General features: G+C 36.3%; 2 protein-coding genes and 1 long non-coding RNA gene across 3 annotated transcripts in view; 2 read left to right on the top strand and 1 right to left on the bottom strand.

The window, feature by feature from the left end:
• Nucleotides 1–5,451: 5,451 nt before the first annotated feature.
• On the top strand, nt 5,452–7,916 carry LOC135117301 (uncharacterized). Its single transcript, XR_010276781.1, has 3 exons — nt 5,452–5,865; nt 6,450–6,576; nt 7,281–7,916. It is a non-coding gene; the product is annotated as an uncharacterized LOC135117301 (long non-coding RNA).
• Nucleotides 7,917–7,933: 17 nt separating this feature from the next.
• On the bottom strand, nt 7,934–10,503 carry LOC135117299 (uncharacterized). The gene has a single exon (XM_064036227.1). The coding sequence runs from the start codon at nt 9,562–9,564 to the stop codon at nt 8,227–8,229; it is 1,338 nt and encodes a 445-aa protein (XP_063892297.1). The 5' UTR covers nt 9,565–10,503; the 3' UTR covers nt 7,934–8,226.
• A 9,017-nt stretch (nt 10,504–19,520) lies between these two features.
• LOC110373863 (solute carrier family 7 member 14) overlaps nt 19,521–22,066 on the top strand; it is a 146,495-nt gene continuing 143,949 nt past the window's right edge. The window contains exon 1 of the mRNA XM_064036975.1: nt 19,521–19,696. The gene's annotated coding sequence lies outside the window, so the exon portion shown is untranslated. The remainder of the gene's footprint in view (nt 19,697–22,066) is intronic.

Here is a 22,066-nt window from a genome sequence, read left to right as displayed (position 1 = left end):
TATGAATGTAGATGGATGGATAGGAAGAGGAAGACCTAAGAAAAGATGGATGGATTGCCTGAGGAGGACGAGTAACAGGGGAATACGGAAGAGGGTGACATATTGCGCCGACCCCAAATAAAATTGGGAACAGGGCAGGAGGAAGAAGATAAAGGCTCTGCAGTTCGAGTATTCTTTTACTTATCCTGCATTAAAATAATAAGCATATTCCTATTCAGGTTGAAATATAATTTCAGATAGGCAGAACCAAAAATTTCTGACTAAACCTGCCACCAATTAAAATAAGTCAAAAGTGAAGACATCATGTTTTATTGACGGCGTTGATAGATGGCAGACTGAGTCCTGAAATATCCTTGCTAAGAGAGCTTTTTGCATATATAGGTACAAATGTTATAATAGAGTAAGGATTATTTTATATCGAAATTAAGACGTGAAACTATTGATGAAAGCTTAAAAAGAACTTTTTTGTCATTTTTTTTTTGTTTTTTTTTCTCTTTCGATTTGCAAAACTCATTTTTTATTAAAATTACAGTTATGAAGAGATAATGACTTATATGTATGCAAAACTAGTTAGATTCCTTTAAATAATGGAAATCATTCTATGCATGCAGTATATACCTATTACATTTCTAGCTTTTTCAAATTGCAGGAGAAATACATTTTTGAATACATTTTTCTATTGAAGCTTCATAACATTTGCAAATACACACTCGTTATTCTCAAGACTACAGTTGAGCATAATTTTTGTGAAAAACAAGATATAGTCTATAACAAATATTGAAATCCCTCTCTACATGAAACTTTATTCTGTGCAGTTTAGGCAAGAGATACTGCTTCACAGCATTTATTGTTTTTCAGTTTTTATAAGGCCTTTTGAAATCAGGCCGTCCAAAAATTGCAGAAGATACTCTTGGAGAAAAGCGCGCTAGTCACTCGTAGTTCGGAGACTACTTAAGCTCTTGTAACGTAACCATAGCGCGATGCAGGAAACGCTAGTGTTGGTGCAGCGCCATCTAGCGGACACGGGCGAACTAAATACGTCGTAGAGATGTTAGCTGGTAAATAATATTAAATTGCCAAATTAGCTATTGTATGAGTGCTTTTTTGTAATAAGATATATGTTATAGTAAAGATATATATTTTTATTAGCATAACATATAATAAAAAATGGTTATTTACACGTAATGAGCTTTGTGTAACAAGTCAATGGTTGATAACTCTTTATTCAGTTAAAATTATTGTTATTAAGACAAATTGATATTCGTATGTACACATCCCGTAGGAACTACTTCCCGTACCGGCATAAAAAGTAGCCTACAAGCCTTCCTCGATAAATGCGCTATCTAACACTGAAATAAATTTTCAAATCGGACCAGTAGTTCCTGAGATTAGCGCGTTCAAACAAACAAACTCTTCAGCTTTATAATATTAGTATAGATTCCCAATCCTACTTATATTATAAACGTGAAAGTTTGTGAGAATGTATGGATGTATGTTTGTTATTCAATCACGCAAAAACGGCTGGACCGATTTGATTGAAATTTGGTATCTAGATAGGTGATACCCTGGATTAACTTATACGCTACCTTTTATCAATACACTACGCGGGCGTAGCCGCTGGCGGAAGCTAGTTAAAAATAAATCATGATTAAACCTGCCACATACCAAATTAAAGAGACATCATTTTTCACTGACGGCGTTGATAGATGGCCGACTGAGTCCTGAAATATCCGTGCTAAGAGAGCTTTTGTATTGTTTGCATATACATGTATATACAAATGTTATAAATACCTAGAGTTAGGATTATTTAATATCGAAATTAAGACGTAACCCTATTGATGATAACCTTAACAAGAACTTTTTTGGCAATTTTTTCTACCTCTCTACATGAAACTTTATTCAGTGCAGTTTAGGCAAGGGATACTGCTTCACAGCATTTATTTTTTCAGTTTTATAAGGCCTTAAAAAAGTTAAGGCCTGTTCAAAAATTTACAATGGCGTAAACTAGACTTCTTCTAATTCTTCGTTCTTTACAATCTTGGTTCGGAGACTAGTTAAGCTCTTGTAACGTAACCATAGCGCGATGCAGGAAACGCTAGTGTTGGTGCAGCGCCATCTAGCGGACACGGGCGAACTGAATACGTCGTAGAGATGATTGTTAGCTCGTGAATAAATATTAAACCAAAGTAGCTATTTTTGAGTGTCATTGTCTCTTAAGATGGCTAAAAATAACTCAAAATTCTAAACATTACGGTCACGTAGTTTTTGTGACAGGTATTTCTTTCTGTATCTGTCTTGGTATGCATGTATGTAATATGTTTGTATGCAATATATTTAAATGTGTATATTATGTGTGTTATTAAGTCCGTCTTTATTTAAAGTGCAAAAAGTATTTAATAAATAAATTACTGCGATATTTAAACTAAGTAATTTGCGTATTTAGGTGTTTATTGCGATTAACACACATTTCGCTCTGCTGTAATCAAGCACGTCAATTAACCCTGGACAACTAACCTTCGTCAAATCGACGAATACGCGACACAAAATAGGCTATATCTTTTTAAAGCGGGCGCCAGTGATCGTGTCGCGACTTGTCAACTCAGTGCCTCTCGCGCTCTTTCAGAAAGCGGTTGTGTGCGGCAGGTAAGTTTTAAAGTTTTTGAGATATTCAATATTTAGTCGTCGTTTCGACGAATGGTTAGTGTTTGTGTCACTTTTCATATTTAAATTGAATATTTTATTTCGCAGTTTTCTTTGTGATGGCTTCAAAACAACCACTATCGGAAGAAAATATTACTATAATGTGTCAACTCTGGGACAAAAGATAATGAGCCGTCGTAATTATATGAAAGAATTGCATTCCCAACTTGTAAAACCGTGGCTCGAAACACGACTGCAAATGCCCACAATGCCCACGCATACAAAAACGAAAATACAAAATGTGTTAGGGATTGGTACTGATGTTGAAGGTGGTGATCGTGACGAAGTGCAGTCAACGTCGAGAAATGAGTCTGTATCGACAGGTCAAAATATAAGAAAAAGGAAAATTTGCGGTATACCTATGTTCCTATAAGAACACAGAGAACTCACAGTGCAGCATCGCAATCTGCGGTGTACATAAGATTGATTTCTGCACTAGTTGCGCAGACAAAAAATAGCTTTTATATATTTTTTTATATTACTTAGATCTCGTTCTATAAGTAATTAAGAGAAAAATATGATTTTTTTTTGTTTAAATATTTTTGTTAATTTTCCAAAAAATAACTTTTTTTGATCTCATGAAAACCAAGTGCTTTACTAAAAATGTTAAGTTTGAATAAATATTTCTCTTTACTTTATTTTTTGTAGTTTTATTTGTAAATGTAACCTATGTTATTTAATTGTTCAGAAGAATTTAGATAAAAAACAGCATAAATCACCTAAAAATACCGCGTTAAAAACATGTTCGTCGAAACGACGAATGGTTAGTTTTAATAGGGTACTCTGGAAGGTTAGTGGTCTAGGGTTAAGAAGAGTCGGTCACCTTCTGAAGTTGACATTATAATTAATTTTTTCATATAATTCTAAAGAACTCGAATATAATTGAATTCCGGCCATACTACCAGCATGCAAAATCAATTTTGAAACTTTCATGGGACCGTTCTGTTCAATTTAATACAGAATCTCTCGGAGCGGCAACTACATCGTCTTAATTAGGCTAACTATTAATCAATATCAGTGAGGTATAGTTAGCAAATTTAATAGCGTCGCGAAACATCGTGCGAGTTACTGCGTTGATACCATTTTTTAGGGTTTTTTAGGACTGCGGTGTTACGCGTTTTCCGTGTTGCTGTAGGCGCGATAAAAGTTGTTGGAACATCTTTGCCAGTCGTTACTGGTAGATCCCAGAAATTCTGACGGCCAGTCTTACCAAGGGGTATGGGGTTGCCCAGATAACTGGGTTGAAGAGGTCAGATAGACAGTCGCTCTTGTAACTTGTACAATTAGACCCAGATCGACTGGAAGTCGACCCCAACATAGTTCGAGAAAGGGTAGTCCAGATGGTTGGTTTTGTTGCATGATATGAGCCACTCACGAGTACGAGTTCACCAAGAACGTCCTACATAGATGTGAAGTTACAACTTGATGTTATCGGGCTATCGAAACAGGAGTTTCAAGCATTGTGATTGTTTTATGTCATGTTATTTGAAAGACGTGTAGGGCTGAACTAGGTTGCTTGTTCATATTTTATTGGATACAACTCTGGTTAATTGAAATAGGGTATTACATGCATTTTTGAAATATATCTTAAATAAATTCTTTAGTCTTAATATATCTCTAAAAAATTAAAAATATTTTTTTTTCTCACGTTATGTACGAATATAAATTAATTGTTTTATCATAATTTCAAATTTCGCGCGTATTTCGCGAAAACGCGGCACGCAACGGACGCCACGATTGTTTTTTGGTCATGACGTCATTACGTTAGTAAGCAAACTACAGCTGTCAGTAATACATATTTTGATATGTATTGAAAATTTTAATAATGAGTAATTATGCTCCGTATCGTTGGTGTGTTGTTTCTGAATGTGAGAACACTAGTGTAAAAACACCAGACAAATTATGGATTCATGTACCAGTGGATATAAATATGAGAAACACTTAGTTAAAAGTTGTTTACTACCGTAATGACGTCATTAGCATGGCGGCGACATTTCGTAGTGTTCAAAGACAGATAAAAAAACCTAAAAACTTTAAACTGCAATAAAAAATATATTTATGTACCTTACGAAGTGAAACTAACATTTCCCGATTGCTTTTCCTCTAAACAATCATTGTAATACACTTTTAATTTTTTTCTCATCTAGACTAAAATACCCTATTATGATGCTGCGATGGTAGATATCAGAATAGAATACTTTTTGAGATGAATGTTTATATTGATGCTAAGTTTTTCGTATTAGAACATTAATCTTTAGAGTACAATCATTTTAATCAATTATGTTTAACAGCAACGAACAATTTTCTAGAACCGTTAATATTAACCAAAATATTTGGTTTTATTTACTTAGTTTACTTGGTTTTATTTACTCTTACTACAAACATAATTATTATATATGATAAAATTAGGTATTAATACTATTTATTTACTATTTATTATTAATGCTCAATCCTTCTCCGTGTGAGAGGAGGCCTGTGCCCAGCAGTGGGACGATAAAATGGCTGTAACAGTAACAGTGATATTAAGTATATGTTTCGCTACTTCTATCTTTAGCAGCATCCGGCTAAATTCATACGAAGGCATTTATTGGGGTTCCACAACAAAGTCCTGTTCATGACATACAAAACCTCATTGGAGGATGTATTTTATTTTTATTTTTTCTTAATTGAAAAAATGAGCGCGCGAAGAGCGACCGAACAATGAACATTTGCCGTGAGTTGCCGTGAGTTTCCGGCCAAATATCGAACATCGAGTGAATGAATTGACTGTCGGCGTTCATCATTTTTTTTCGCGTCGCCATTTTTTTACACGTTTCTGTTTATTTTGTTAGTTTTGTTAGTTGTATATTATTTATAACAGTGTACTTAACGTTAAGGTGTTGCTTACATTTGTTGGCATCTGGGTTTTGGCTTGCATCTTAGGATATAGCACCATGGCTCTTAGTGACGAGCTGGCTCAATTAAAGCTCCGTAGGGGCTATGTAAAGGGTGCAATAACTCGTGAAGAAAGTTTTTGTAACAGCGAAGAAATTGTGATCGCGTCTAGTGAGTTGCTCACAGAGCGGCGCAGTCGCTTGGCGAAAAACTTTGCCTCTTACGAGGACCTTAACAAGAGTATTTTGTGCATAAATCCAAAGGACGAAGAAGACCCTTTTGTGTATGAAAGTAAGTACTTCACCTGCATATCCAAAATTGATCATCAGCTCAATGCTTGTCGTAAATCGGGGCAGCCCGAGGCGGAGCCTCCTAGGCAAAATGCAAATAATTTCAGGAAGCTCCCACAAATTACAATAAAAGAATTTAGTGGCGCTAATATTTTAGATTATCTACCTTTTATTAATATGTTTAAGGCAGTCATTGATTCTGACACAAGCTTGAGTCTGTGCCAAAAATTATATTATTTGAGATCATTTTTAACTGGGGAAGCCTTAAGCTTAATTCAAAATTTGCCTTTGACTGAACTAAATTATTCAGAAGCATTAAAGTTGTTAGAAAACCGCTATAACAATGAGCCAATGATCATTAACCATCACATTAATACTTTGATTGATTTGCCTAAATGCACTGCTGCTGATCTTAGATCTTTAGTAGCAAGTGCTAATGTGCATTTAACTGCACTAAAAAGTTTAAACATGCCGGTTGAAGCTTGGGGTCCAATAATGGTTAATATTTTGCTCCGGAAAGTGGATTCTGAGACAAACAGTGAGTTTCACTTGAGACGGGATAAAAAGGTTGTGTTTTCTATGCAGGAATTCATAGATTTTTTGGAGTCCAGAGCGTTGGCCAGGGAGAATGCAATGGAAACAATGCCTGTGAGTACTCCCAGTGGTGTGAAGCCTGGCAAGCCTGCATGTAATACAGCAGCAGCAGTCTCATGTAAGTATTGCAATACTAATCATAGATTATACATGTGTGCCAAATTTAAACTTGCTGCTGATAATGACAAGGGTCAATTTGTTAAAAAACATAAGTTATGCATTGTTTGTTTGAATGCGCATGGTGGTAAATGCAAGCTGCGTTTGAAATGCTCTATCTGTCAGCAACGGCACAATACGCTTCTGCATGGTGTGGAAATGGCTAAGAAGGAGGCGAGCAATGTCGCCACTGCCAGTTCTACTGCCGCAGTGCCCTGTGCTGATGTTGGAAGGTCTGACAGTGCAGTAGCTATGTCAAGTACCTCGCCTGTGAAGGATGTGCTGCTACCTACCGCTATAGTGCGTATTATCACCAAAAATGGTACTTTTATCCATGCACGCGCTTTGCTGGACACGGGTAGCCAGGTATCTTTTATTACAGAAAAGCTTGCTGATCAAATTGATTGCAAGATTACACCGGCAAATCAGCTCATTACAGGTATTCTACAAGGCACTAGTAATATGCACCAGAGGGCAAATTTTGATATTTATGCTGCTAATAGCAACTTTAACTGTTATATAGCTAAGAATATAACTTGTGAGCTGCCACAACAGAGTTTTTATAATGTTGGGTTTAATATTCCTTCGCATGTCTATTTGGCAGATAAAAACTTTAATAAAACTGGTGAAATTTCTTTGTTATTAGGGTGTGATGTATTTTTCCAGGTGCTTCAGAGGGAATCACTGCCTCTAACGCCGCAAGGTCCCTACCTGGTTAGTACCAGCCTAGGTTATATTGTAGCAGGCAGTCTACCGGTATCTGTTGGGAACATCCATTCTTCAAATTTGTGTATAACAGTTCAAGGTACCCCCCATAATATTTCTCATAATTCTCATAATGATCAACTTGATACTATTGAACATACTATTTCAAATTTTTGGAAATGTGAAAAAGTACCTGAAATTTATAAGGAAGGTATTACTGAACATCAACTAGCTGAGGAATGTTTTCAAAACTCTGTCAAACTTGTTGATGGAAAGTTTTGTGTAGATTTACCTTTAAAACTTAATTTAAATGATATCCAGATGGGTAACTCTTTTAATCAGGCATTGCATCGTTTTCATAATTTAGAAAGGCGTTTCGCTAAAGATGATAAGTTATTTCAACAGTATAAGAAGTTCATTCATGTTTATCTTGAGCAAGGCCATGCCATGTACTTTGATATATCTAACTATGATCCTAGGGCAGGTAGTGTGTATTTCTTACCTCACCACCCAGTCATTAATTTAAATAGTAAAACTACTCCGGTTCGAGCTGTCTTTGACGCGAGCATGAAAACCAATAATGGTATTTGTCTAAATGACATGATGCTTATAAGTTCGGCCGTTCAGAGAATGCGTTCCTGACACCTATCAGTTAGTCACGACTAGTGATGGGCACAACATAACACTGAGTTCGTTACCGTTCCCCCAAAATGAACCGCCAAATTATTTTAAGATTATTTTCGTTTTAAATTGGCGGAATCATTTAAATTTTTATTTTAGTTATTTAAGTGGAAACCAAAAAAAGGTAATATTCATATAATAAAATTGTTTTATTTATTCTTTGTTACAAAGTTACAATTTCTATGCAATAAAGTAAGTACATTGAATTGAATGTGCGTACAGAATATTAATCAGACTCCGATTCGCTTGAGGAGGTGGTGTCTTCATCATCATCTTCCCCTACATGTATAATTATATTATTATCAATAACAGAATCAATCCTGATATCTCGGTCAAAATGTTCCAAAATCAGGTTTTTAGTCTTCTCAACAACCCTTGCCCAGTCATCTCTTGTGACTTCCCCGCAGGCTTCTTTTAATAGGGTCATCATCTTTTTCGTGCTGAATGGCGGGGAAGTATTGTGGCGGGCGGCGTAACCTTTTATTTGAGCCCAGATTAGCTCGATCGCGTTATATTGGCAATGATACGGTGGAATTCTTAGAACGCGATGACCGTACTCCAGAGCCAGTTCATCGATTTCGTATCGCACATTTGCCGCTTTATTTTCTTTAACTAATTTAATTAGCTCTGCTTTTAGCATCTGCATATTTGCGTCAATGCCTTTTGCTTGTAACCAAGCCACCATTTCTTCTTTTTTATTAGCTTGGGTAGGGGGTTTCTGTATTTGAACCGAGTGATAGGAGGCATTATCCATGAATATTACAGAAGGCTCTGCTAGGCTGGGCAAAAGCACGTTCTGGAACCACTCTTTAAATGTAGTGGCATTCATTTCCTCGTGGTAGTCATTTGTGGTTTTTGATTGAAATGCCAGTAACGCGTTCTCCACAAAGCCGTATTTTGCAGAACCTGCGTGGCATATTATCAGACGGGCCCCCTTACCCATTGGTACTTTTGACGTTGACGCTTGTGTATCATCCGTCCAGGAACGGGAAACCGTGTGATTGGCGTTTAGCCATGTCTCGTCAATGAACACGACATTATCCCAGTTATCAATTTTTTTTGCTTCCCTCAAAAAACTTATCCTTTTTAAAATTACGTCGTATCGTTCTAATAAAATTTTTCTTTTGTCTGTTTTTTTATACGAAAAACCTATATCTTTTAAGATTTTGGTTAAAGCAGTTTTACCCCCCCTAAACAGTCCAGCTTCTCTTAAGGATGCCAAAAGCTTCTTCCTGTTGAGATATTCATTTCTGGAATAGTAACCATATATATGATTTCTGATTGCATCGGCGTCAAAGGTGTCAATATCTGTCACGGGTTTAGTTCTACGTTTCTTCTTCGGAGTACGTAAAATATTATCTTCCATGCCAGTCGAGCCGAACTTTTCTTTATTAATATTTGCTATCGTTCGTTTGCTAACTCCAAGCGCCTGAGAGACGCGTTCTTGTACTTGTTCGACAGGTATCAGGGGTCCGCAATTTTGCCGCTCCCGCTCAAAGTAATCTTGCAGCTTGATGATTAACTCACGGGCTCCACTTGTCAATGTTTGTCCACGTTTAGGCATTATTATGCACCAAAAGTAAAAAGAACGCAATAAAAAACACAATCGAAGTCCTATTTAGCGCCGATGTCAGTTTGAAAAGCAGAAACAGTCTTAAGGAGATGAGTTACGCACGAAGAATTTATGTCGACTAATTTATTTATACGGGCGGCGCCCTATTTATATGTGTACGCCTGCGACAACGAAAATCTGATTTTGAAAATTTAAAATTTTGAATTTGACATTTGAACTTCATTGTATTTTTCTTCATGACTATTGAAGGTTGCGAGTCGAAAAGGTTGTATGCGTTTCATGTCGCTACAAGTCCATTAAACATAAGCCGGATAATCAAATAAAAACCATAGACATAATATAGTAAACAGGACTGCGCACATATTATACTACTTACTTATTGGTGTCTATGAGATTAAGCTATGTGAGACAAATCCGAATTTGCTAAGATTATTAAACACAGATTGGTATTGAAGTTTTAACTTACGCAGTTTGTTACCTTAAGATACTAATATAAGCTTTTAATAATTAGCTGAAATTAGCTGTATTAAATTCATAAAAGTTATCTTATAGTCCATTATTTTCAAATTTTAAAAAAGAAAAACAAATCTTTTATTTTATAATATAAGTATAACTGTAAAAGAACTGATTACGATACTTGCCTGTTATTTTTAGCACAGCACTACAAATATAAAGCGCTGACATAACCTTGTAATTGCGCAGTATAGATTTAGAAAAATATTGTTTACCAAGTTATTTGACACTCAGTTTGGACCAAAATTATAACATTCATTGATTATTGATATAATAATGTTGTTTTAAATTTATTTCATCAATTGTTAAAACGGTAAACAATCAGCAAAAAATTGTTATCGTAACTGCAACGCCATTACAAAGTTACGTCGTCAGTTCAATCGCGATGTGTCAGGAACGCATTCTCTGAACGGCCGAACTATAATGGGCCTGTTGTGCAAAATGATTTATTTGACATTTTGACACTATTTAGGAGTTTTAAATATGTTTTGCTTAATGATATAAAGGCTATGTATAGGGGTATAATAATGGGTAAAGACCATTTCTGCTTGCAAAATATTCTTTGGCGAGATTCTGCTGATCAAAGTGTGCAATGTCTTCAGTTACAAACTGTAACATATGGTTTAAAGTTTGATAAAACAAATACTTTTGTGAAAACTTTAGGCTTGTCATATGATGTGACTTCTGATACTTTAAATATGAAGTGTCCAAGCGCTGAAATACAAAAACCTTCTACTAAGAGGCAAGTGTTAAGTTTTATTAGCAAATTTTTTGATCCTTTGGGTTTGGTAGGTCCTATTTTGGTGCAAGCTAAATACTTAATGCAACAAGTCTGGTTTGAAAACTTAAAGTGGGATGATATTCTCCCTGATGCTTTAAATAAAAAATTTCTTCAATTTGTTGAAGGTTTGATGAATATGTCTTGTATATCTGTTCCTAGAAATATCAATGTATATCCACATAAAAGGCTAGAGTTAGTTGGTTATGCTGATGCATCTAATATTGCACATGGGTGTTGCCTTTATTTGAGAGTAGTCAGAGATGATAACACTGTAAATGTTAATCTTTTGTGTTCCAAGTCTCGTATTAATCCTAAGGATAAAACATTAACTATTCCTAGACTTGAGCTCAATAGTGCTTTGTTGTTAGCCAAGTTGGCAAGAAAAGTGCATGGTACTTTAGCATTAAAATATAATTATATTCCTATTTACTTATATTTAGATTCAAAGATTGTTTTGTCATGGCTTAAGATTGAGTCTGTAAAACTAACTGCTTATGTTGCTAATAGAATGGAAAAAATCAAGCAGTTATCAAAAGATGTACACTGGGACTATGTTAGCACCAACGAGAATCCTGCTGATTGCTTATCTCGCGGTCTTAAACCAGATCAGTTAATCGAAAACTCACTGTGGTTTCATGGTCCACAGTACTTGCAAAACAGTGAATATGTTCATGATAATTCTCAGATAAATACAGATGTTTCTGATACTTCTGAGCTCAATTTAATTCTTTCAACATGTAATACTCTAGTTAAATGTAAGGAAAATAATTTATTTTACACTTTCATAGAAAAGTATTCTAATTTAAATAAAATAAATAATGCCTTAACTTGTTTAAAATGGTTTATAAGCCATAGAAATAAGCCTATAAAAATGTATTGTGATAATGCTAGTTAGTATAGAGGTTCTGATAATGTATCTCCATTGAACTGGCCTGTAGGTAGAATTGTAAAGGTCATTCCAGAAAAAGATGATTTAGTTTGTGCAGTGGAGGTAGTAAAAACTAGCAAATGTCACATTGTAAGAACAAGTGTTGTGAAGGTGTGTTCATTACCTATTGATTATAATTACCTACTCTTTATTTTTAAAGCAAGAATTACTCTTGGGTTTAGTTCTCTTTAATTTATTTACTAATCCATTTGGGTAGTTATTTTAAATGTTTTAATTTAATTGTCATACTGGCAATGATGAAGTTAGCTTGTGGCTGAGGCCCCAGCATGTTCATGACATACAAAACCTCATTGGAGGATGTATTTTATTTTTATTTTTTCTTAATTGTCAAGAACAAAAGAAATGACTGTTACTCTGTACAAATTTTTCTCCTGTGAGCACGTTTATATAATTTCTTCTAGAATAAAAGTTATTTATACCTATTTACCACTTGGAAAGCCTTTTTCTTTTATGTTCCCAAAGACCACACCAGCACGCTATCGAAGAAGCTAATTATTTAATTTTGTGGGGAACAGTCCCAGCCTAATTTTTTTTCTTTATATGCCTTTATATGCATGCACCGTGGCCGTTTGACCATTTTATATGAGAAATCATCAAATGAAACCTCCCGATGTGGGAACAGCGTAAGGGAGTGTCAGACTCTTACTGACTAAAACCCATCATGTTCCTTCTTAAGCTCTTTATTTACCAAGGCAGCGGTAACTCTTGCTAACACTTGCGAAGCCTCGTCTGGCTTTGGTCATGGTGTCTCCCACGCCCACCGCAGCGGCCGGGTTGAGAGGTGAGAAATCTCAATCACTCCACCGCCTCCTTCTCTAGCATGGCTGCTTCGTATAATAAGGTGACGGCATCTCATTACCTTGCGTCACCCATTTCCTTTATTATTACGAGAGACACGAGGACACGGTTTTTCTCTTACCAAACCTGGACTGTATGTTCGACAATGTCGTCTGGGCCTCCCGCGCAGTTTTGACAACCTGGCGTCAATTTCCGCCTGGTTCGATGCAGGTACCTCCCGAAATAACCGTGTGCGGTGAAGACCTGCGTCATGCGGAAGGTGAGGGCAAGAGCCGCTTGAAAGCGTCTACCATCTCCAGTTTGGGGCCCAGAGGTAGGAAATGCCCGACCCGACGAAATTCCCGGTTGTCGAGGACCAGCCCCAGGTGTGTAGCTGCTTGGGCGTTGACTTCATTGCAGAAAATGGAATTAAAAACTTATTCCATTTAGATTCACTAGATTGATGTTAGTTCGTTTACTACGAAAAATTAATACTTTTGCTATACGCAAAAATATTAATAAACGTTTGATATTTTTGGGACCCATCAATTTTGACCCCTTGATATTGACTGACAGGATCCTGTAAAAAGCACACGAATCCAATCATTTTCAGGTCTTTGCCGATAACCCAATAAAAACAGTTTAGCTTTCAAAAGGTTTCATTTCGATGCAACCTTTAATACTTGCAACAGACAAACAGCCGGTGTGCCTAGTTGATATGCGTTGCTCTCAGAACGCCTGTGTACTTCCGATATATTGCACTTTTGAAAAAACAAATGTAAAGCTCACAGCGCACCTAAAAAAACTACCGGATTTATTGAAAAGCTTGGCGCCAATATCCCTATATGCTAGAGGTAAAATGGCCTACGCATACCGGTACGGCATGTCAAAGGATTTCAATTTTGTCAAAGGATATTCTATGTCATACCATGACCTACTTCATAGCGTGCCATTAAAATATCGTTTGACAGGAACCAGGCCTTCGAAAACTGTATCACATTACCGGACTAGTGAGAGAACTGACAAATAAAAAGTTTCTCGTCGTCGTCAGCCGAAAGACGTCCACTGCTGAATAAAGGCCATCCTCAAGGTTCACCATTCCAATCGATCTTCAACAACCCGCATCCACTGCTTCCCGGCAAAATCATCTTTCCAACTAGTTGGGGGCCTGCCCACGATGCGTCTTCCAGTGTTCCAGTGGTCGTCACTCGAGAACTTTTCTGCATTATCAGTCACCGATTTTGCGAGTTATGTGACATATTGTTATTTATACCTCTACTAATACGAGAATTTTCTTTATTTACATAGATATTTACAACACAAAAAAAAAACTATCTTAGTAAAAGAATTTAAAAAATTATAACTATTAATATTATATTAAAGCTGAAGAGTTTGTTTGATTGCATCAACGTGCTATCTCAAGAATACCTGGTCCCTTTCAGTGTTAGATAGCCCATTTATCGAGGAAGGCTACGGGCTACTTTTTATCCGAGTGTAGTACAAGCAGAAGCTAGTATTTAACATACAGAACCAATGATACCCAAAAACGGTGGAACATTTCTTGTTTTCAAATCAGGAAAAATAACAATTATATTATCAAATGACTTCCTTCCAGAAACTAATGAGGATATATTTTCCTTCAGGTTTTTATACAAAAATAGCATCCAACTGACGTATTTGGCTTTTGACGTCACTACGGAATGTAAAAATAGAAAGGTAACCCACGAATTTGAGAATAGTTTCCTTTTAATTAGACTTACATTTTATCTTTATAACCAGAATCGTAGCAGGCGAGTAAATTAAGTTGTAAACCAAATACCTGCCTGTTTTAAATTAGTAATTAGCATCTAATGTCTTAAGCTAAATAGATTTTTGTTTTAACGCAGTAATCTCAGGAACTAATGGACCGATTAAAAAAAATCTTTTTCCCCATCTATCAAGGAGGGAGATGTGGATGTGGAGATCTAAGAGGGAGGCCAATGTTCAGCAGTGGACGTCTGAAATGATGATGATGATTTATCAAGGATAGCTACATGCTAGGTACTTTTTATCTGACTGCTCGGAGTAGTTCCTGTGTGACATGGGATCCAGGTAATACCATCGCCAAGTGGTTGCGTAGGTAATAAAGGTAAACCTTATCTAGTTTCTAACATAGACTTTGTTACCAAGAACATGCCAATCGAGAAAGAAAAAAGCTTAAAATAGCCATTAAATATTTTTTCACACAAGTTCACTATAAAAATATTGTTTCCCTGTTAACCTGTAAAAAGCCATGCGTGTATAACCTAACACAAACACACATACCTATCTAAAAACACACGACGTTTAATAATAGGGAAAATATGCAAATGTATTCCGTCGCCGTCGTTCTAGCAATTTATACGTAAAAACATCCGTGTTACATTCCTGTTATACGGGAAAGCTTTGCTGGATTCATCATCTATATATCCTGGGTCATCATCAGCCTTTTTTATCGTCCCACTGCTGGGCACAGGCCTCCTCTCACACGGAGAAGGATTGAGCGGTAATCACCACGCTCGCTCAATGCGGGGTAGTGTTTTCAGTTGCATAGTACCTAAGTATTATTCTGGTTCCCTTGAGCTAAGTCTGACCCGCTGAATCGATCGATCATAAAGTTAAGCAACGCTTGGCGTGGTCGGTCCGTGGATGGGTGACCATCTTGTCATAACAAGTTCTTGCGTGTTTCGGAAAGCACGATAAACTATAGGTCCCCAGTGTCATTTGAACACCTTTGAGTAACTAGGTTCAGGTGGTCAGATAGGCAGTTGCTCCTTGTAAAACACTGGTCCTCAATTGCATCTTATTAGACTTTCCAGATTTCAAATCCCTACGTAAAATCTTAAACGTCTAATCGCTCCGATTTCAACTTTATAATCAAAAATGTAAACACAAGTATAGTATCCATTTGAAATAAGCACCATACTTATTAGTATGAAAAAAAGTAGCTAAGTAACCTGAACCAGAATTTCACCCACTAACCACACTTGAAGCGGATATCAGTAATCTAACTAATCGTTCAACCTAAACTCGGTTAAAGCGTTGTTTAACTTAACTTTCCCTATTGAACACTAAACTGTGTAGCGTAAATTGAACCAGGTTTATTTCGTGATTTTTTTGGTACTTGTAATTATAGCTGTTTTTAGAACTCCTCTTTTCTTAGCAAAAGGAATCCTTTATACAGGAATGAATTGTATTCAGTGCGTATTTGTCAACTTATAGTTAAATCAGTTTTATAGATACGTATATTTTTATTGTGTTGTGTTTTAGTACAAAAAAGAATCGTTATTGATAGCGAAAGATGTTTGTTGTGTCATAGTAGGCACGGCGGCAACGCGAAACCGGATTACATGATGCAGGTAATGTTCTGTTAATGATTCTGGACCACCAGTTGTTTTTTGGACTGCTTAAAATTCATTCCTGTATAGTAGGTATCACTTCGTTGTCTATCTATCTTTTTGTTCATTAGCCTAGCCATTTCCCAACTATGGTGAGGTCAGAACCCAGAAGTCTGACAACTAATCTTACCAAGGGTTATGGGATTGTCTGAAAGACTGAGTTGAGTTACATTTATATAGGTAACTGCAGACAAAAAGTAAGTATATTACACATAGGTACAAGTTGCGAATTTGCAAAACTTCACAAGTGAATCCAGCGCGTATAGCGTATAAGTACAATCTGCTCCTTATTGATAAGATTATCGCATTTCCTGTGATCATGAGATGACACTCTTGACCTTAGGTATGTTGCATACAATGTAGATGCATTCGGATGCATTCTGTTGCATCGGCGACATTGATAAAGTGCAGATCAGAAGTGGCAACAAAATCACGGTGTTTGGTCGGAAAAAGTATGTTAACCCGTTGTATGTCGGAGCGCAGATATAAGCGTGACACAATTGATTTTCTATTGTTTTATAATTAGCGACTTACAAGAGGATAAAGCCGAAATTCACAGACAAGTAAGCGTCAGTTTTTCTTAAGAGAACTGTTTACCTTCATTTAACGTGTAAATTCATAATGATAGTTGTTTTATGAAAACTGAAGGTATATTTAAATTAGGCGTTGGGTTTTTCTTCAAATGGTAATTCTTTCTTCTAAAATATATATTGCAAAAAATTCAGATATCTGTGTGACCTACAAGATACGTATACAAATCCAAATCGATGTAGCCGTTTAGTAGGACCCAAACTGAGTGTCCTTTTTGATGTCGGTAAAAATCAGCTCAGACGGTACTGCTTAACTTTTGACCAAAACAAAAACCAGATTTTAGGTCACTTGAATTGCAAAGAGTTGCTTCTTAAGATCTTTAAAAATAATTTGGACCCCTCACAAATGAAATCACTGTAGATATTGTATAGGGGTGTAAGGGAGGGGATGATAATACGGGGTTTGTAGGTCATGTAGCCACGACCCCACACGAATTCCTGACCCCATTTCAATTGTCCTGTGTATGATTTTTTAATAGCTTTGGGTACCGTTTGATTTATAGATCAAACGGCAGTTTCATACAAAATTTCTCGTAACTCATCCATTTATCATAACTAATAGTAATGAGGAAAATTTTGTATTCTTGTTTCTTTGTTTGTAATGTATAAACTCAAAAACGACTGGACTGATTTTAAACATTCTTTCACCATCAGAAAGTTACATTATCTCCGAGTAAAATAGGCAAAATTTTATCCCAGTACGGCCACGGAATCGGATGAATCCGCAGGAAAATGGCTAGTAATTTTATAAAGGGGAAAAAATGTATTTTTGTTTGTTTGTTTGTAATGGATTAACTTAAAAACTACTGATTCGATTTGAAAAATTCTTTCACTGTCAGAAAGATACACTTTTCTCGAGTAACATAGATATATTACGCAGTAGTTCTCACGGGACGTGGGTAAAACCACGGGAAAACGGCTAGTATAAAAATGTTAGTGACGCTAGAAAAACAGTTTTACAAAGCTCTTAACTATTGAACTAACACTACATATTTCGTTTACAACTCTACCGGTATTTTCATGGCTTTTATTTCAAAATTTTAATCTTTATGGAATTCGTACGGACCTATGAACCTATATGGAACTAAAATAAAATGCTTTTACACTCTGACCGATACTGGGAGCTGAAATAAAATGCAGCTTTTCGAGTGCAGAGTGAAATACTGTTTGCAACCATTTTTATAAGTCTACAGTTAAGACTGGTAAAAATTGTCACTTAAAGAAATGTCCTCTCCACGGTCGCATTTCTCTCTGTTGCTTTCTGTAATACGTGTGTGTACGTGTGAGTGTGTTTGTGTGTGTGAGTATAGTGATTCGAAGAGTGGAACATTACGCGCGTCCGATGGAATATTATTTCTGGGCCACCGTAAACCAAATGTTATATAGCAAATATCCTTAAATACTACGTACCTACTATAGTTAGAATGACTATGAGTTTTTTCATGGGTGTGGGTATGCTTTAACGGGGAACGTCAGAATATGGTGAAACCAAATTGTGGACTGCAAAAGGCTTTGGGCGAAAAAGTCGAAAGGGGACGAGAACATACTCAGATTTTAGATAAGAGAGAAAGTTAGGCGATTACATTAAACAACGTGGAAGGCGATTATAGCAAACCGCTCGACCGCGTGGTATCGCGGAATAAGCGGTGCGAGTGGATTTTATTTTGGAGAATATAATCAGTCTCATGGACACACTCGAGAGACATTTAATGGTTACTTTAGCCATTCCTTAGTGCAAAATTTCTATGAGAATCTGTCACTAAGGAGTGACGTAAGCAATCATTACCTGTCACTGAGTGCGGGGGTTAATCAGTTAAGTATTAAAATGATTAATTATAAATATCAAAAATAAGTTAAATATTAAATTGATTAATTATAAATATCAAAAATAAAATAAGATTGAACTACGTAAATATGTATGCAGCTGTGGTTTATCTTGCTATTGCGGAAACATTTTACGAGATATTTATAAAGTATCAAGTTAAGGCATACCCTGAATGTTTTATGAAATTCTACGCATTATACACAGCAGTTGGTATTAAGGGGTTTTAGTAAATTTCTGTGCAATGTATTGGGTATATTATTGAAATTGAACAGAAATTGGAATTATTATTATATTATATTATAAACTATGAAGATACCTTGTTTTTAAGAATTATAATTTTAGATTCTCGACTCTCGACTTAAATATAATATATGTAATATTGAGAATCGATTGCACATTGTAAATTCAATATCTATGCTCGGTTGTTAGGGTGAATTTTACTGGGGATTTGGTCATCTACGATTACCGTTCATGCGTTAAAACTGGGTGGAACCAAAAGTCGGGCATTTTTGGCTTTGCTTTCAGTTTGTTTCAGTAATATGGACATTTCGCATTTTTACATTTTCTGATAACGATGCAGTAATAGAATGAAATAAACCGTTGTCAAAAACGCACGCGATTACAAAGCTCAGTTCGTCCATAACTACGGAAGCGATTACGGTTTATCGTTTTTCCGACTACGTTAACCAACGGATTTCGGCCATTGTGATATAATATTAAATATAAAATGTAACCAAGACCCACTGGTGTTTCATTACACAAAAGGGAATTCAAGCAAAGGGTACGTAATAACAAGGAACGACGCTCAGCCATCATATCGTAGAATTCTGCCAATTTAACGCCACTTGTTCGTCGCTTCCTAAATTCTTGCCCCGTCACAACGATTTCGTCGCCTCAAGATCAGGTGTGAGATATCAGATTACGTAACTTCAAGGGATATTTTGTTTATATTTCGCATCACCTGAGGCAAGTGAGCAGTCTCACGTGGACATCGATCGAGCCTGGGTTGGGAATAATGAGAGATGAATAGTCAAAGTCTCTTCACATTTTGGGAACGTCGTGCGGTAGGCGGGCGGTGTCGTGTTGGGCGGACGGCGCGCGAGGGGAGGTCGATAAGCAGTGTGGATCGGTGGGTCGAGGCAGTCGGTCGCCTGCCAGCCTCGGGAGCGGTCGCCTCAGTCGTACCCTCGCTGTAGACGTACCTCGCTCCAGTCGGTCACTTGGTCGCGTGTCCGTGCCGCTCGCTCCAGCCGCGCGGATCGCCTTTACCCAGTAAGTACCTTTAGCCAACCTGTAGCGACGACGGTCTTCGAATATTTTTTACAGGGATTCCTTTGCACCTTTTTCGACTTTTTTCGGCACACTGCGGAGTTTTGCTGCAGAGAGGATCTTCGATGTTTCGTCAATTTTATAAATTTTATTTATAAGAAAACAAAGCTACTAGGCACTAAAACGTTAGTGCCTGTTAACGTAGCAGTAATAAAGTCGGCCACTTTAATAATACTTCGGAAACGGTTTTTGGCCATCGAAATAAATCTTCGTTTAGAACGTGACTTTGGGGGCTTTAGTTTTAACGGAATCAATATTTAGGGACATTACTATAATTCTTTTGAGCGTTTTAAATCCGAGTCTGTAATATATTAGATGCGGAAGATTTTTGGGTCGGTTCTATTGGGTGTTCCGTTTTACGTGGGTTACAGGTCTTTGTTTAAACTGCCTGTGTGTGGCAACACTTGGGAAGGCTTTAGAAACTTCGGTTCGTTTTCCTTTTAATCGGTGAACGATGAAATAGGTATTTCACGAAGGGAACGTTCCGATTCACTTGCGGTGTAACATCGGCTTCGGATTTGGTTTAAAGAATTATAACGAATTACGTCCTGCCTACCTAACGTTTTTAATACGGTTTATACATCAAATAAATGTTGTAAAAAAGGATAGAAAAACCTATTATTAAAATCAAGTAAATCATTTTTCAAAAATAAATTGATAAGGGTTCAGCCAGCTAGTATGATAGAAATGAGAGACCTAATAAATACTGTACCAAAAAAACATACACAGATATCCTACCGATGGATATTTAAAAAAATACTGGTATGTTCCTCGACAATTCTTGTCCAATACATTTCTATATCGGTAAACGTTTTCCTTTAAATAAAGAGCTAAAGAATGAAAGTACAATACAATAGATTCGTTGGAACGTTTGCTCATACGATAGAATGAATGGAGATAGCAATAATGTTACTCAATTGTAGGGTTTTGCCCTTACAGTTCATCTTATATTAAAATAAAATTCAGAATTAAATTGTCATTTTAAACTACCACGATTTTATTAAATTATGGTAGGAGACACTATTTCGTTTCGAAAGATACGATAAACTGCAGGTTTCGGCTGTCATTTGAACATCTTTGGCAGTAGTTACGGGTAGTCAGAAGACAGTAAGTCTGACAACCACTCTTACCAAGAGGTATTGGGTTGAGGAGGTCAGATAGGATAGATAGATAAAACATTTATTCAGGACACACAAAAAGACACAATAAGAAATAAAACATAAAGTGGGTAGAAAGAGAAACATAAAATACAAACAGATATTAACGGCGGATTAATTAATTATTATTAAAATAATTGCGGTGGAGATAGGCAGTCGCTCCTTGTAACACACTGGTACTCAGCTGCATCCAGTTAGACTGGAAGCCGACCCCAACATGATTGGGAAAATACCAGGCAGATGATGTAGACATTATTTCTTTTTATGGCCATAGATTTGAATACTACAAATATAGGAATAGGACGACGTTATTTCGGTCGTTCTTAATGTTCTATTCTATCTGTTAATTTGCTTACAATGGATAGAATTTTGAAATTACATCATACAAATGTCATATTCTTATCTCTCATGAGAGATAGGGTATTGGGATTGACCCTTATTAAGAAATAGATTGCACGGTCGTTAGTCATAAAATCAATTTATATTACCTATTTACTAAATAGTAGGAAAATTAAAAAAGACACCCTACTATTAGGCTGATAAATCGTCGATTACTTATAAATGACATTTTCAAATTGATTAAAATATTGCTGACTCATCATTACGTATGTTTTGAACTAGTCTTTCTTTACAAAAATATTATGATACACACGTTTGAGCAACAGTTAGCTTTACAAATTGAAAATGAATGTGAAAGACTTAGGTTATTTTAATATTTTTATTAACCAGTCTTACCAATGGGTATCGGGTTGCCCAAGTAACTGGGTTAAGGAGGTCGGATAGTCAGTTGTTTTATGTAAAACACTGATACTCAGCTACATTTTTTTAGACTAGAAGCAGATATCAACATAGTTGGGAATAGACCAGGTTAGGACATAGAATCATTAGTTATGGAAAAGGCTAGGCAGATGATAAGAAATCCCCTTCCAGTACATTAATATAAAAGGAAGTAATAAATATTCAGATATTTGTTCAGTATATTTCGTTTGTAGAATGTTCATCCGCCAGTCATTACAATGGAAATGGGTAGCGAAATTGATTATGTTCGGGTCACCCACTCCTATATATTCGTACGATAAGAGTACCCGCACACTGGCGACTTAACAGTTGACACTATAGTAGGCAATAAATAAATAAAAAGTAAAAAAGTCGGTCT

The sequence above is a fragment of the Helicoverpa armigera genome, chromosome 1, assembly GCF_030705265.1.
Source record: "Helicoverpa armigera isolate CAAS_96S chromosome 1, ASM3070526v1, whole genome shotgun sequence".
In the NCBI taxonomy this organism is placed as follows: Eukaryota; Metazoa; Arthropoda; class Insecta; order Lepidoptera; family Noctuidae; genus Helicoverpa; species Helicoverpa armigera.
The sequence above is the reverse complement of the archived record's forward strand: the minus strand, read 5'-3'. Positions and strand labels throughout refer to the sequence as shown.

Excerpts from the sequence above, each read along its gene's own strand:
- LOC135117299 (XM_064036227.1), bottom strand. The coding sequence starts at position 9,564 with ATGCCTAAACGTGGACAAACATTGACAAGTGGAGCCCGTGAGTTAATC.